At 45.2% G+C, this 18115-nt stretch overlaps 1 protein-coding gene across 1 annotated transcript in view; it reads right to left on the bottom strand.

Annotated features, from left to right (window-relative positions):
• Positions 1–18115, bottom strand: part of Myo5b (myosin VB) — a 182633-nt gene that overhangs the window by 106089 nt on the left and 58429 nt on the right. Inside the window, 5 exon segments of the mRNA XM_051201265.1 lie at positions 271–380; positions 3171–3278; positions 8939–9020; positions 10537–10680; positions 15927–16083. Of these exon segments, the coding sequence (XP_051057222.1) occupies positions 271–380; positions 3171–3278; positions 8939–9020; positions 10537–10680; positions 15927–16083 (601 nt within the window).

Raw genomic sequence — 18115 nt, 5'->3', positions numbered from 1 at the left:
ATGGTGCAGAATTCTATGTACCTCAGAGTACTTGGAAAATAAACCCATCAAACAAATTTATTGACTAGCCACTAAATCCCTTGCCCCAGTGATAGAAATTTGATGGCAGCTAATTTGAAATTGGATTGGTTCTTTAAAAAAAAAATTATCATCGAGAAAACAGAAGTCATTATTGCTCAGAATAAATAACCAGAGGGTGCCCTCTAAGCCCATGGTATCAGGCCGGGGAATCTGAGTTGACGATGCACATTTTATCTTGGTGTCACTTACTGGTATGCTGCAGGAATCCCCGTCACGCTCAGACTGAATCTCCACACTTCCAAGGTGCAAGATGGAAGCAATTATCTTAAAGATGCTTATTTGATGAGATTCCCGCACTCCTGAAGGAGAAAAAGATGCATGAATGACATACAATCTCTGTTCTATGATAGAATGGACTTTTTATCCTTCTTAAGGACTTTAAAAATTGTTTGATTTTCCTTCCTGGGTTAATGGCTCCCCAAACCAGTCAAGCCAAGTAATTACCTCTCAGAGAAGCATCTCAGAGGGCAAAGGGGCTCCTATTGGAAGGGAAATAGCCTCACTCTGCTTGTCTGGGTCACACCAGATGGGGCACGTTCTCATTGAACTTATCCAGGAGCATGGACAGGCAGCAGTAGGGCTGACTCACTTTGGGCTTCATTTCAACCAGACACTTTATGGGTGCTTTTATGAGTTTAATAAGGATGGCCGTTTATCTGCAGTCGTTTTTTCCCAACTTAATATCCTGCAAACATCTGTGACACAACCATGGAGCCAACAGGGGAAGAAAAGGAGTTTCCTCCACCACACCCCTGGGATTACTGTTCCAGGGACTGGCCAGCCAGCTGGCTTATGGGCAGTGCCAGCTGAAGGTGGCTGTTTGACTTGCCATACATACCTCAACAGTGACAGAAACACTCACAGCCTAGAAGTACTACAGCAATAACCTTGATCATCAGATTTGTTATTTGCTTGCACCAATTACCAGAGGCATATCTCTTAAATTTTAGATTTAGCTTGAGGGCATTTAATTCTTTTTAAATTTCAAAGTATTTCAAACTTATTTAAAAAGTTGACAGGACGGTATGATGAGTGTTAGTAAAGTTGCCTTCTATTGAAGAAATGGTAGTTGTTCCCCACATTCCTCCACAGCTACACCTAGGTATCCTTTAGACTGCTCTACTCAGGCTACAACAACCAGTGCACCTGTCTAAATGGAGGCAAAGACAGGGTTAACATTTCCCCCAGCTCCTCCACAAAGTGGACAGCCCAAGCATGACCTAAGAAAAAGAATTGCCAACTAGGAATCAAGGGGTCCTCTGAACAGGCAAAAACTAAACATTCTATGATGAGTGACTACAAATGATAAGTGACCCAACACTACAGTGCAAGCCCTATACCTAAAGGAAAATCATGAGAAGGAAATGGGAAGATTGAGATTACTACATTTATTATGTTGTAGAGAAGCAAGTAATGTTGAAATAATTTCACAAATGTGATTTGCTTTGAAAAATATCTGCCTCACAGCTTGGGAGACATCCATCTGTTCCTACCAACTATTGTCCATTGCCCACAGCACTGCAGAATGGTGGATGTTTCTCCTGTAAGCAGAATGGGCAGAACACATCTGCTCACTATCATATATAACCTAAGTCCTTCACTGTGGAGATCTGTATGGTATGTGATGCTTGGTGAAGCAGCTATCAATATACTCTGTCTTCCCCTCTGTGAATTGCTTGGTGCTGACTGACAGAGGGTCAGGGTTCTGAAGTAAGGACACCTTAGTGACGCAAAGGCAGCAGAAGATTGTCTCCATTTTGGGTCTGGTCCCTCCCAGTTGTCACCATTTACCTAAGGGCCAACAACCTCCTTGCTGAGCTCACATTAGGCGTAGGGACCCATCATTCTCAGAGCAAGCACAGCCTACTTGTTCAGAGTGCTGGTCCTTAGCCTTGGGTATACTTCTCCTCTTCCTAGATGGGCCTAAAGTTCATCCACAACTCTGGTTCCTCTACTCAATAGTCCATTGGATGCTTGGTTCCTTACACCAGCCATAGCAGCACTTCTTTTGTCCTCAAAGGCCACTTCAGCCCTTTCCACAGTTTCTTACTGTTGCTCTAGGTATAACCATGTTGTTTTCATGATGGAATAACCAGAATGTTTTCTATCTCCTGATAACTCACAGGTACAAAAAAATGAGTTCTACCCATGTCTCATCTACCCAAACAAGTGCCCACACTGGAACCACATTGCACAAGCCTTTCATTTCCTCCCATAGAGACTAGGGTGTGTACAGTTTGTTCACATTTAGCTTGAACACTGACAAAACTTGGCTTATACCACAGAGCTGAACAGATGTTGTTCTGAATAACCTGGCAGAGAAGCCAAAAGCTTTGGTTCTATCAGAGAAGAGCTGGGGAAGACACTGTGGCCATCTGAGTCACCTTCTGAGTTTCAGGCTGCCCTAAGCTTCCCTTTGCTTGGCTAAGGGCCCCAGGATTGACTACTTTAGTTTCCCAATTAGGAGAGAAACACCCTTCATCTCACAAACCCAGGAGCACCTCTCCCCTGAAACAGACTGGGATTAGGACAACTCTCCCCAGCTCTAACAAGTTCATCTGCTAGTGAAGGTCACAGAGAACTTTTTGCTTCTGGGGTTGCAATACATGGCTAGCACAATAGTACTGCATGTAACATGGGGCTCCCAGACACTGAGGTCTGCTTTTGCCCATATGCTGTGGCTAGTCTGGCTCAGTGGGAGGGTCTTTCCTAGTACACAGGTGGCCTGGTTCAGTGGGAGGGTCATTCCTAGTATGCAGGTGACTGGCTCAGTGGTAGGGTCTTTTTTGGGGCACACATTGCCTCTGAAGTCAGCACACAAAGACATGGCTACACTGGGCTTCTCTCCATGTGTTTCAACACCCAAGTAAGTGGCGGGATACTTTGCAGTTGCTGGCTCCAAAGTTTATTTCTAAGAAAGCTTCCAAATTCTAACCTTTGAAGCCTATGAACTGACAGAAGTAAGAGTACAAGAAAGCATCCATCAAGGCTCAGCAGACTTAATAGGTAAGCAGGGAGGCCTCCCCTCTTTCCCTCCCCTCCATGGGATCAGACCCTGTGCAGGCTACTCTTGTTCAGCAGGTCCTTACCAAGGAGTGTGAGGGCTTGTCGAGTCTTCTCAAAGTCCTCTGCATCATTGACACCCTCGATGGTTGTGTTTCCTCCATGGGATGTATAGAAAAAGTCCTCTGCACAGGCTGTGGGAGGCAGGAAGAAGTGAGACACTAGAGAGATCTCCATTCCTCATTACCCCAGACCACCAGCTATGAGGGTGTCTGCTCTGAACATATTAGCTCACACCAATTCTTTGGTATTAGATGGATGTTTACTCCCTTATCCACAATGGAAAACTAGAGAGAAAACTGAGTGATAAAGAAACAGGTACTGCACTCAGTATGTGTGGCTGTGAGTGCATGAAATCAGCATGGTAAACAAGTTGGTAAGGTAGACAAGTCATGGGAAGTTCAGGTTAGCATCACTCAGTTCAGAGTTGAGTTTTCAAAGGACCTAACATACAAGGAAAATGTATAGAGTCACATTCTACAATTTCATACTTCTGGCCTTGGGTGATATTCATCTAGCAGCCACATTTGACAAATGAGGGACAATGAAGGGTGTCAGGGACTTGGCTTCATCTCTTTTACAAGGTCAGGGCACACGGGAGCTACTCCGCTCTAAGGACAAGGAAGGGCTGGTATCCTTATGTGTTCTCTCACCTCCCAGGTTCCCTGTCCCTCAACTGTGCCTCTGACAGCCTTAACAGATGTTAAAAAAAGAAGAGTTAGTGCTATGTTTTACAAGCAGTAGACAAGCTTAGCAAAAGGCAAACATCCAACAAGCACTTGGAATGGCATTACTTGGAGGATGGTAATATCTGCTCTTATGAAGGGGCTGGCCTCAGGTCAGACTGAAGAACATGACTGACTGCAATTAGAATTATGGGGGTGGGGACTGAAGAGACAGCTCAGCAGTTAAGATCATGCACTGCTTTTGTAGAGGAAAGAAGTCCGATACTAAGTACCTATCTATGTCCTATGCCAGGAGGCTCAACACCTCCTGTAGCTCCAACTTGTGGGGATCTGAAGCCTCTGACGTCTGTGGGCACTGACACACTGACACACACCCACACATGTACACACAACTTTTAAAAAGTTGCCTTTGGGAAATACTTAAGTCTTTGACAAAATGTGACGACAGCCCTGCCTGGTACTTCAAGCTCTGTGTGTATGGCACTTGCTTTTGATGGGAGGGCAAGCCTAGACATAGGCTGCTTTTCCACTTTCCCTCAGAACCACCCCCCCCCAATCCTTTCCCCCTAGACCTAGTAGTGCACATTGAATTTTGACTTACACCCCCGACCCCAAGCTGGTAACTTCGGTCACATCACTCTCCTACACAAAGCCCTTCAACAGTCTGACTGCTCTCAAGGCAAGGCTCAATTTCCTAAACCTTTTGTGGCATGGCTACCTTCTACTCCACCAAATTCAAGGCTCATTTCTTTCTTCTCTTCGTATTTGACACATGCCCATCTCCTCACAGCTGTACCTCATCAGCCCTTCTCTTTGTCATGCCGTTGACAGTCCCCAACTACCTCTATTTTCTCATCTCTACCCATGCCCTGGTGCTCTTACATAACATCAGTGCTCCAGACCACAATGAAGTCTGCCAAGAATTCTGGAAAACTGAACACTAAACAGTCCTAGGCCAGCTGCAAAGTGTCAGAACTCAGCATTGACGTACAGGTTGACTATGCAACCACATTCTAATAGGCTAGACCAATACTTGAATAGGAATAAAAAGAAAGGGATACATAGAATATCCTCTGTGTGCTGAGAGAGATTTCCTGGAGCATCAACTTAACACACTTAGATGAATGGAAGCCAAGCTTCTTGAACTGGAAGAGAAAGGATGTCAGTCCTTTACCCACTCAGAGCTTCAACAGAAGTGAATTTTTATGACTCACACTCAAAACATATTTAGCCCTTTCATAGCTGATTACTCCATAAGCTCAGAGTGCTGAGCAAGAATAGATCCAGAAGGTTAATAAAGCAATCCTTCCTCTTACACTCACTTTTTAAAAATAGCTTACCTGGCTACTTTTCCAGTGCCACCCGAAGATGACTTACTACATTCACCCCTTTTCAGCACGTAAGCTGAATATGACCACAGCATGCTAAGGAGCTACACAGGCTTACCAGGGGATGACCAGGATGGAGAGCCTGATACTAGAATATTCCACTGAAGAGATGATTAATCTTTAGTGTCCCATGACTTTGATTTCTTTTCAACTCATTACTGAATGCCAGCCAAGATAGCGTAGTCACTAGAGATTCCAAAGGTGGACATCTAGCTTCCGCATCAGAGGGAAGCGATATTCAGCATCTTCAAAAGATCCTTCACTGTCAACAGCGACTGTGCCACTGGCAGCTGTTCTGTGTCTGACAGACCACCCCACCCACCTCTCCTGTTCTGCATCCCCAAACTCAGGACCAGCTGGGCTGTTTCTTAGGCTGAGGTGACACTGCCTGTAGAGGCCACCTGCCGAAGCACCTGACTACTATCAACAAGGTCATCTCTTCCCCCTCTGCTTCTCCCTGCCTGCAGTGAGTAGCTGTCATCATACAACAGCAGCACACAGTTGGTCCTTCCCTCTCTGCCTGGCTGGCTGCAGCTCAGTTCTCCTCCATTCAGGTCCAAGAAGCCATCACTATCCTTCCTTCCTACAACACCTTCACTCATCATTCAGCTATGACTCCTTTCTCTCCTCTCTGCCCCTCTCCTAAGAATTTACAAGGAGAAATAAATGCTAAAATGCCTATTAACTGGTTCACCAGACAGACACCAGCCCAGGAAGTCAACAGAGGACAAAGAGGCCATCAGTCTATTGATTGGAGCACCAAACATCAAGGCCTATTTCACACAACTTGGACCTCATCTGGGGAGGCTGTACTCTGACCTGTGCAAGTCTACAGCAACTGTTATCAAACTATATCAACACACTCATGAGTGTGAAAAGGAAGAAGAACTTCCTTAACACCTAAGTAATAGATTTAAAGAAGGTGGGGACTTTACTATCAATTATCCCCTAACAAAATTTCCAGTGGAGTTGTTCTAAATTTCCCAAGGTCAAATAATAACAGTGGGGTAGAAGGAAAATATGAATGACAAGGCACAAATCCATGCCTTCCACCTTCAGACAATTGCACAAGTTCATGCCAGGACACCAGAGATTTTTGCATAATGTGTTTTAGATTAAGAACAAGAGAAGGATTACGATGTCCACAGAATCTCTGGAGTTTTTGGCTAGTTCATTTCTTTGACTTTTCCTGCTATTTATCAGGGTTATCAGTGAAACCAAAAGCCCACTTTCAGGGCTCATAGGCACACAAGACCACAGGCTTATCATAGGCCCTTCATTTCACTCCAAGATGCAAGAAATTGATTGAATTGGGTAGTTTTCAAGGATTCTGGCAGAAGCCCAGAGTCTGTACCTTTCACAAACAGCGAATAAGGAAAAGTCTCTTTAAACCTCAATACAACTCACATAAGTAAAAAAGTTAGACAACTTCCCTATTAAGGTTCCATTCAGGATCAAGTGGCCAGCCAGGTGGATCATGTCAGATTTGAGTCTCCATGAAACCTATCTTAGAGAAAAAATAGCTTCTGCAGGTTAGCCACAAAAACTTCATTCCCCATTTTGGGAAGACAAGAGGAGGATGACAGTGGCCCACATTGTGGCTGCTTATCTAGTCACTTATGACTAAGAACTGGAATTCAACCCAAAAGGCCCCAGGTCAGGCCAGTGCTCACACAAGGTCCACTGAGAACCTGCACTGACTACCTGCGAGCATACACTCACTCTTTGTCCTTGGGAAATTATGGTAATCCTGGAAGGATCAGACTTGCTAGCAACTGTACAACAGGATAGACCAGCACAGTGGGTACCATCCAATGTGTCCTTTCTGGGTTACAAGTAAACTATGACTTTTCATAGGGAACACTTTACCTTGAGACTATGGTTCTTGCAAAATGGTTCTTACCATTCCATACTGTAACTGCCAGGCTAAACTATGGTAGTAGAACCTGCAGCTATGTCATTCAATATTACATCAACATGGTCCCAGTCAAGTTTCATGAATGAATCATGTTATGTGATATACACAAAACACACCATAGGAACTTACCAGGAAGGAAACAAATCCTGGAACCACGTAGGGTTTGAAAAAGAATTGCCTGCCAAGGGTGCATATATTCAAATGCTTAGACGCCAAGGAGTGGCACTATTTGAAAGGATTAAAAGGATTAGAAGGTGTGGCCTTGCTGGAGAAAGTGTGTCACTGGTGGATGGGCTTTCCAGGTTTCAAAAGTTCATGTCACGCCCAGAGTCTGTCTCTCTCTGCCTGCAGATCAGGATGCTCAGCGCTGTGCATGCCATGGTGCTCCCTACCATGATAATCATGGATGAAACCTCTGAACCTGTAAGCAAGCCCCCAACTAAATGCTTTCTTTTATAACAATAGCTGTGGTCATTGTGTCTCTTTACAGCAATAGATCAGTGACTATAATACCGCTTGAAAGATTTTAGCTATTGGGGACACAGCTGGGACTGGGACTGGATCCTTAGGATAGCTAAGTTTTGGGGACAGGGCCTCACAAATCTGTTTATATCAGAGCTGCAAAGACCAACCAGCCTTTGCCTAGACAAACAGTTCTTCACATCATCTTTTAACCAAGGCTCTCCATATATAGATGTAAATACAGATAACAGGCCAAGGACAGGATGCCACTCAGCTCCATCCCAAGGAGAGATGCTGCATGCAAGACAGCCAGGAATAAAAGCCTGCCCTGTCTCCCTATCAATGCTTCAAAACAAGGAGGACTTGCTAATGTGTTCAGGGGAAAACAAATGAAGGGCCCACTCAGTTAGTAGGGACAAATGTGTTGGCCATGGTGGTTGTGAGACACTTTTGGCTGCTTCACTCCCTTCCAGTGAGTGCTCCATCATGGATATGCAAGAAGCTTCCATGCCTGTTCATAAGGGATCTACAGTTTTGCATACTGAATCTCACTTGTCTTAACTGTGACTTATCCTTCATATGTGTGTTCTGAAGGCTTTCCCACCATGGCTATCACTGTTAGCCACCTTTCTGTCTCAACCCTAAAATATGACTTAATATACATTGGCAAAGTGATGAACATTATATAAATCTCTAGATCATTTCTGAAAGGGACCCATTTCTCATGGTGCAGAAAGAAGAAACAAATTGTTTCATTTAAAATTAACAACAAAAAAATCTGTGTGTGTATGTTGTATACATACACATTTGTGTGGGTCTGTGTGTACCCATGGAAGCCAGTGTTCACAAGTGCCAGGTGCCTTCCTCGCTCACTTCTCTTCCCTATTGTTTGACACAGGGCCTCTTACCAAGCCTGAGCACATCTATTCCAGCTAGGCATACTGGTTGGCCACAGAACTTCAGGAATTCACTTCTCTGTTCCCCACTGCTGGGGTTACCTACATGGATACATGAGTGGCTTTCTGGGGATCCAAATGTAGATGCTCACGCTTGTGTGGCAGCCCTTTGACTGAACCATTATTAGCCTCACAACACATCCTTTTCAAGAAGTAACAACTGCACTGTCATGGAAAACACACTTCCCACACCTGCAGTTCATCCCTTGTGGGTAGCCTAGATATATTCAACCCTTTACTAACTGGCAGCAAGGTTCTGACTAAAGGACAGGACCACAGTAGGGACAGAGCTGAGACAAGAACCCACAAGCCAGGGTTCTGGGCAGAGCTCCGGGTTGCCTGCCTGCTCCAGCGGCTACCCTGGCTGTGTATCTGGTGACTTACTTAAAGCGAGCTCTTTAAACTCGGGGAGACTGGCAGCAGCACAGAGCTGGTAAAAGATGTGGTAATTCCTCTCATCTTCTGCCTGGGGGAGGAAAGGAGATCAGTTTCAGGCAGTGATTCCCCGGATCATCTCCATGATCATCAACATGGCCACTCTGATCCTAGGTGTTCCACCCTGGTGTTATGAGTTAGACAACCCCCCCCCCTCAGGTTTTTCTTCCACACCCTGGTCACCTGCAACTTTAACTGCCTTGTTTTCCCCTTGCTCTGACAGGGCCTTCTGTGAGGAATTTTACCTCTTGGCTTACATGGAAGCAGGCATTTCCTTTTTCTTTCTACATTAAACACCAGTGTCATGCCACAAATGGTGGATCAGTCAGCAAACACTACCATCCTTGCTGCTGCCTGACCCACACTCTCAGTCCTTTGCATCCCTGTTGGAAGCTCCCCTGGGGCTTGGGACTAAAGCTGAGCTTGCCTACATCTTTGGGCTGGGCAGTCAGGAAGGTCCCAGAGGACTTTCAATGGATGCTCATGACTAGAATAACCTTAAATTGGCTGGAGAATGGTATATAAATATTTAGGAGGCCTGGGTAGTGACTACCATGAAAGAGAAAAACTCAAAGCCAGTGTGAAGTGCAAGCAGCTTGTCAGTCCACCCAACAGAGCTACCTGCTCTCTCTGCTGTAGTGAAGGAAGGATACAGGACTGCCCAACTAACTTGTGAGGGAAGAGGGGGAGCTGGTCTAAAACTTCATGAAATACCTGCCACCCATCAGCAGGGAGGCATCACTCAGAAACAGCTCAGGAGATTCTGGGGGATCCTGGGGAGGGCTAAACCCCAGGGACTGGGAAGCCACTGTGCATAAGAAAAAAGCAAGCTACAGATGCAAATCAGGCCACCTCTGCTAACTCAGTCCAGTGGTGGGAGGACAAAGCTGCTACAGAGGAATGGTGGGTGGGGTGGCACCAACCATCTCCAGAGTCAGGAAGAAAGGGTTCAGGCAGAGGCCAAGGATAACTAAGCAGGAGGCAAAGGAGGGGAGGCAGAGGACCCCCATCCATATGAGGACATGGATTCCTAGGAAAGAATGCTGTGTGTATGTGACTGACTGTGTGTGTAACTGTGTGTGTGTGTTACTGACTTTGTGTGTGTGTGTGTATGACTGTGTGGGTTGAAAGTGTGTTGTGTGTGCGAGTGTGAGTGTGAATGTGTGTGTACACATGTATTCTATTTTAGCATACACACCTATCTTTCTAGCCACACCCATATTTTGACCCACCAAACAAGCAGGCTCCCTGAAAAGCTGAACCCAGGCCCTGTTTATAACATTGTCTATTGCTAAGACTGTAAAAGCTGCAAGAAGACTACCCTGTCCTTTATCTCAGGGTTGAGCACCTGTTTAACACACAATAGTCAAAGCTGTGTAAAAGATTTGTGGACCAAATGCTTAGTCCAAATGAATGTTTACTCTGAAAGAGAAGAATGCAAACAAGAATCTTGATCCCAGGCCAAAAGAAGGGCTGTTCTGTGCGTACAGGGTGTGGGCATAATAATACTGGCAGCAAAATACAAATGTCCGAGTCCAACCACTCACCTGAAAAACCACCCTGGACTTCTCCAGCAAGTAGGTCCTCATGTTGGCCCCAATGATGTGGTACTTTTTATCAAAGCCAATTTCAATGAACTTCCCAAAGCGGCTGCTATTGTCATTGCGAGTGGTCTTGGCATTCCCAATGGCCTGGATTGACAGACAATAGAAATGTGTAATAACCGGGAAGACAGCTCAGTCAGAAAAGAACACAGGCACCTCCCATACAAACACCCTGCCCTGGGCTTCTTGACTTCAAGACTGTAGACCCATGGCACTATGGTAACCCTTTTCCTTCGATATACACATCTCTGCTATTATGAAGACAATGGGCTGACAGAGAAATTCTGCTTGGTTTGATTACAGCTAAACCAAAACCAATGTCCCTTTCAGCCCTTTTACAATTACTGGCCACCCTAAAGAGCTATTAGTTGAGTAGAAGCCTCTTTAGAGTTGACACAGGCAGGTCAGAGAGCCTCTAACCCACCATTCCTCCACGCTGATTCCTTTTTTTCTATCTGGAATATACATGTGACAACTGTACCAGTCACTCTGGGCCCAGGAAGCAAAGGGCTAGAGAATCAGAGACTCTGGCTCTGATGTCCTGGAGCCACCAAGTCAGCACTTGTGCCCACGTTTCTGCAGCGCTTAATCTACCGCGATCCCTCATGTAATCAGGCAGCCAAATGCTTTGCCCTTCTGGTAAATGGCACTTCCTGGAGTGGCCATCAAATAGCATGCCTATTCTACTCATTACTAAGGCAAATGAGCATGTCACCCACCCTAAGGATCATTTTCCACAGCACAAACCATAGATCAAACGATACACAATACTTTAGGTGGGGGATGGGGGTCAAGGTTCTCTATGTAGTCCAATTGCCTGGATTTGGGTTCTGTCCCTGCCCCCACCCCTGATCTCCTGATTAGCAATACTCTCCTAATTGGTGCAGACTTGGGGACAAATCCCTCCTGGGATGCTCACAAGCTCTTTAGAAAAATCGGGTTAGGGCATACTAGCACTGCCAACGAATCACATGGATCTGCCCCAGCCAATCCTAGCCCAGTCTTCATAATTCCACAGCTGACACGCAGCTCAGCCTACTAGTCCTTCTGTATCCTCAGATACAGATATGTCTGGCTCTCAGTCTCCCCGGGGTGGTGTCTGTAGTGAGAACAAGGAAACATGACACAGTAACTGATTGCTTAGGGGTGAGCAGGGGAACTCTTCCAGGACTGGGCAGAATAGTCAGTAACCAGCTGCTCCCAGTTGAGACAATGTTGCTTAGCCCTCTCCGAGGAGCCAAAAGTTGATGACTTCCTGAGTACAGGCTGGCTAATCCTGAAACATTTGAAAAGTTGTGCTCTGGATGTTGGCAGAGCAAAAGGTTTCTCACTTTCTGTTGGCAGCACTCTAATCCCAGCCAGCATCCCTCCTCACTGCTGCTTCCTCTTCACAACCAAATTCACACCTTCCCCCACAGATAGCACCATCCACTCACAGCTGATGGGTGGAGTCCTCAGTCCTTAAGTGGATGGATTCCAAATCTGCACCATCCGCTCACAGCTGATGGACAGAGTCCTCAGTACTTAAGAGAATGGATTCCAAAGCAGCTAGCTCACAAGGCAGAGTGTCAAGCCTGGGACCCAAGCAACTATATATACACAGTTGTGATTAGGGCAGTTCATGTCCTCACTCCTCATTCAGACTCTAGCAATTAACCACACCCTGGTCTCCATTGGGGATGCATGTTGCTCTTATGTTTGTTCCATGCCAAAGCATCCTTCTCATAGAACTCAACAGCCTACTTGGGCTGTAAGGGGCAGTGCATACTATAAGTTAATAGTAACCACTATAGTTTAAAGTATTCCCAGGATAGGGATTTAAATCAATAACTTCCACATTATCAATGTCTACAGAAGGAATATTTACAATAGCCAAAACATAGAAACACCCACATTTCTATCAGGAGAGGAATAACCAAACAAATCATAGTATTGATAGATATGGATGAAACTTGGAAACATCATGCCAAGTAAAGTTAACCAGATAAGCATAGACCAGTATTACACGATGCTACTCACATGAAGTTCCCAGAGTAGTAAAAGTCAAAGAGGTTGAAAACAGTTTGGCAAGGACTTGGTGAAGGATAAAGTCATTGTTCAATGGGATAAGATTTTTAGTGGTGCAATGGGAAAGTTTGGAAGTAAATGGTAGTGGTGGATACAAACAATGAATTTATTTAATGCCTCTGATTCATAAATCTATAGTGGTGTATATCTGCCATGGATATTTTACACAATAAAAATTTTGGAAATGCCCCTTTTTGTCTTATTTAGTAACATGGTGTCTTGCCTGCGCTGAATTCCAAGAATGACTAACATGCACTTTGATCAGCGACCAGGCATCAAAGAGATAATTCTCTGATGTGCCAGGATAACTACCTTATTTTTAAAAGAAGGCCCGTGTCTCTGAAAGATAAACTGAATGTTGAAAGTCAAGCAAGGGAGAAAGGCTGACTTCGGTCTCATTTGAGAGGAAATCCAGTGTGAACTGCACAGCAGTGGCCTAGCTGTTTTCCTGACACACCAGGAGTCAGGAAGGCCAAGGCTATGGTCCTATCCCTGAGCAGGAAGGACAGTTTTCCAGGTAAAGCCACTCTGAAAGAATTTTGTTTGAATTAAAAACAAAAACAAAAAACAAAAACAAACAAACGAAAAAAAACCTGCTGTGACCTGAGACTCTGAATTTACTTCTGTACTTGGCAAAGGCAGAGGGAAATAGAGGGACTCAGAGGTACCATAGAAGGTTCAGGAAGCATAGTGCTACATAACAGTGCAAAGATCTATGGCTGCAATAACTTGTTTGGGTTGATGGGGCTCAGGACCTGCAATGAAACCAGACTTTATCTGAACTGGGCTGCTTCTGTTTCCTTCCAAACCAAATTCCAACCAACTGTATCCAGGTTCTTTTCATGATGGGCAAATGACCATTAGTATTGAATTTTCTGACTCCCTTCTTGTATAGATTATTAAAATCAGACAGCCCCCTCCCAGCTGCAAAACTCAATAAAGTCTCCATTTGAGGCTGGGAAAAGGGAAAGTTCACCATGAGAGTTGACTGCTACTAGGAAGTATGTTCCTTAAAGGTTTACAAACCAGCCCTGACTTTCAGGAAAATAAAGTGGCAGAATTACTCATCCGAAGACTAGCAGTCTAGAAAAGGAGTCACCACTCTTGAAGAGGGCAGCCTCAAAGCTATCAGCAGAGAATCCTGATGACTTGATGCACTGTCCCCAACAGGTCTCTGGATTTAAGGGAGTCATAGACAGGAAGGAGTATAAAATGGGCTGGAGTTTTCACTCACTACCAGGACTTGTGCAAGTGGCCATGGGTCTTAAGGTCAGGGAATCCTTCCTCTTGGAGCCAAGAGGAAGACTGTAGCATGAGCAAGGGAGATATTTCCTGCATACATCAGTCTAGTCAAGGAGACACTGTTAGCAATACAGCTGCTCCTCCACACCAGTGAAGTTTTCTGTGTGCTAACAACACACCAAGGGAAAAAAAATAAAATAAGAAATAAAACTCTTCTCTAGAATTTCATAAAAAAAAAAAAACACTCCCAAATTTATAGTCACTGGTAGTTACACACACACACACACACACACACACACACACACACACACACACACACACACACACACACGGCATCTAAAGTGCCTGCAGGCTTCTGTGACAGCTCTGTTGGGAGGTTGGGAGTATCCATTTCTGCAGTGATGGCACCCTTGCCAGCATCAGCTTTCCCCTTCTTTCTGCACCCCCCCCCTTGCTTTTTTCAAGTTTGGACTCCAGCTTTCAAGAAGTGAGCTCAGCAGAAACCCCTGCAAATCTTCTCTGTGGCTTGTCAACTCCTTCACTTATCTCCCCCAGCAATCCCTATCACCCTTCTCCAGTGCTATGCTGGCGATGGTACGGTTAACACACAGAAGTTGGAGGTACGGCTGCACATAGCTTTCAGTTGGGTCTGGGGAGTCATTTTTACCCTGTCCTCTTCACAATGTGTCTTTATTTTTTTCTTAAGAAAACAAAGGTGGCGTCTGGTCTGGAGAAAGTAAGCAATATTCAAACCTGCCAATAAAAAGAACACTGGCTTCAACAGTGGGTGTAAGAGCTAGCCAGCTTGATTGCCAATTTAACATGGCCTAGAGTAATTTGAATGGAAACCCTCAACTCAGGAATTACCTAGATCAGCCTGGTTTGTGGGCATGTCTGCTAGAGACTGTCTTGGTAATCATCTGATGCAGTAGGCCCAGCACACTATGGACAGCACCATTCCTTGGGCACACATGAGCCAGGTAGTAGCATTCCCATATGGTTCCTGCTTCAGACTTCTGCTCTGACTTCCAGTGTAAAGTAACATAAGTCCTACCTTCCTTCCTTCCTTCCTTCCTTCTTTCCTTCCTTCCTTCCTTCCTTCCTTCCTCCCTCCCTCCCTCCCTTCCTTCCTTAGCTGCTCTTGTCCAGCTAAAGAAAGAAACTACAACAGTGGAGTATCCAAAGTGACCCAGGCTATGAAGACATTTAGTCCTCCTCTATCAGAATAAATCCTTTAAAGAGGACAGACACACAGAGAGACAGAAAAAGACAAAGAGAAGGGAGGGAGGGAGAGATTAAAGAGGAGACAGACGATGAGAAGGGAGAGTAGAAGACAGAGAGAGATAGAGAGAAAGAGAGAGAGACCTTCAACCATTATGAGCTACATCAAGATCTAATTTTTAGAAACAACTTTGACCTGAACTTAATTCCAGTTCTCTGAGCCCACCCAAACCAGGTTCCTGTCATAGTGTCCTAGCCAGTGACAGGACCCAGACAGGGCGTGCCTTGGCTACTTTGTGCCATTACAGGGCACTGTTTCTGAAGATCTTCAGCAGAAGCAATGGTGTCCCAGCTGTGCTGCTTCTCCTTCACCACCCTTCTCCATAAGGATAATGCTTCCCAGTTGCTACCTAGTCTGTCTCACCCACCATGGAATGGCCTTCTCATTCAGAGAGTCCTTTGAAGTATCTACTGGTTCTGGGGAGATGCTAATTTTCTGACCTATGACAGCAGCAAGAATGGGAAGCAGCAGTGGTGGCAGCAGTAAGGCAATGGCCATTACTACAGTGAGCGCAGAGTCTGAGGACACAGAACACGAACACAGAACACACTCCGTGTAACGCTGGGCCCCTGCAGGATGTGGCCAGGTCAGATTATGTTTAGATCTGAGGTTTTGGTGACACTCTTGTCTCTCCCTGACATAGGAGGGCGTGAATGTTACCTAGGTGAGCTGTTTCAAAGATATTCTTCATCACTCATGCCGTATTCAACCCCCATTGATCCCCTGGGAAGGAAGGCTTTACCTCCATGATGGGACTGGATGCCAGGACCTTCTCTTCAATGTTGGTATCACTGGCTGAGCCACCAACTGTGGCAAAATAGCGCATGGCATACTTGGCTGATACAGTCTTCCCTGCTCCAGACTCTCCGCTGACTATGATGGATTGGTTCTTTTCATCCCTGGAAGGAAAAGAGCTTGTATTAGTCGCTGGCCATGGAAAGGTGCTGCTCCCTGTCACAGACTCCAATAAAGGTGAACCATGATAATAAGCATCTCTTGGGGATAAATGTGGATAACTGTGTAAAGTTTGACCTCCCTCATAGGCCTACACAAACCCTGAAAATGGGAAGGAGAAGCAGGTACGAATGGGGCTTTCAAACGTCACTCAGGAGATGGTGTGACCCTATAGATGGGGATACATTGCCTGTTATCCTAAGAATTTACACATGCATCCTTTCATCTTTGTTCCTCATACTCTGTGCCACTCCATTCCCCAGATGTTTTCCTTTTTAAGAACAAGGATCTTCTCTTGCACTGAACCTAGTATGCTGGTGGGGACAGATTTGAATACAAATCTGTTCATACAGATGTATTACACAAAGGGCATGCACCAGCCTGATCTCACATCAAATAAAAGGACCGTAACCAAAGCGATTGGAGACTAAATTCAAGTCAGATAAAGAGGATACCTCACATCACATAAACACAACCACAGTTACTTTTGAAATACAAAGTAGGAAGACAGGTAATAAATGAAAGGTGTGTGCTTTCATGTCCCCAGGGGATACAAGCATTCAATGCAGAGAGGAATGACAAACATTTGGGATACCGATTAGGGCAAGAAATTGCTTATGATGGTGAACTGAGCCATCATCGTTTCATAGTTCACAAAACCACAAGGAGGCTGGCGCTCTACAAGGGGGGCTGGTGCTCTACAAGGGAGGCTGGCGCTTTACTTCCAACTCTCTGATAACAGTGCCTGCTACCCACATATGTACCCAATCAGCTAGTGAACTAAAAGCAACTTAGGGCCCAGAGGCTCCAACTCCTCCTCTCCTAAATGAAGGCCTATTTAAAACTCAGGACTCATAGTGCCGGGTCCTGTGGTGTCCCAGGCACATTGAGTAGAGAATAACTGAGTAGTCTCCATGATTGGATACCCTGCCTTGTTAGCTATCAAAGCTATCAGTGTGGCTGAAAAACTGCCTACCATCTCCAGGTCTGGGCCAAAGCAAAGGAGCTGGGCAATGGTGTGATGATGTAAAAGGACTAAAAAGAGGAAGAGCCCAGTTGGAGGCTGGAGTGCTTGTGGAAAACATATGAAGGACAGGGGTGGAGCTAAAGAGTTGGACACAGAAGGCCATCCCCATTAGCATCACAATCATGGACAAACATGGACCCCAGGGGCTCTGACACAGAGAAGATGAAGTTGAACACACATATAGGCTACCCAACCCATTAATGAAAATGCATACAGATCCCTTCCTAGCACTCAGGAAATGAAGTCTTCACATCTTTCTGAGATCCCCCTTTACTCTAAGTATTATGGTTGCTCTCGTAAGTGTCTATTTCTAGGCTCCTTGCTCTTATAACAACAACACAAAAAGGTAGCCTCCAAACATGCCCACAATGTGGCCATTTCCCATTTTCATCCATTTACTTACTTATTACCATGTGTTTATCTGCTTTTATGTATGTACACCATGTGTGTTCCTGGTGCCCATGGAAGCCGGAAGAGGGTCCCTTGCAACTGGAGTTACAGGTGGTTGGAAGTCACCATGTGGGTACTGGAGCCAAACCCATCAAGTGCTCATAGCTGCTAAACCTGCATTGTCACCTAGTTATTTATTTATTTACATTGCAAAGGACACTTTGGACATAATGTCAAGTGTCAGGTGTCAGCTCTGTTCTCATTATGTCAATTACCAAGTTTGTATAGCACTGATAGGAGACACAAGCATTCAAGATAGCTGGGAACTTTGCCTGGCTTTACACTTCGGCAACAGGCACATGGCTCATGTGCTTTTTCTGATGTCACCCTGAGAGCTCCCTGTGTGTAACAAGAACCAGACTGGGAAGCCACACCCAAGATTTTGGAGCTGTGTTCATCTTTTATCTCATAATAGGAGAATGGATGCAGGATGTGTCTGTGGTCCTTGGCAGAGAGCCACATACTGTCCCATTCACCAAGGATCCAGGGAGGGCCATGTA

This window comes from Phodopus roborovskii, unplaced genomic scaffold, assembly GCF_943737965.1.
Source record: "Phodopus roborovskii unplaced genomic scaffold, PHOROB, whole genome shotgun sequence".
Lineage (NCBI taxonomy): Eukaryota > Metazoa > Chordata > Mammalia > Rodentia > Cricetidae > Phodopus > Phodopus roborovskii.
This window is presented reverse-complemented; position numbering and strand designations above follow the sequence as displayed.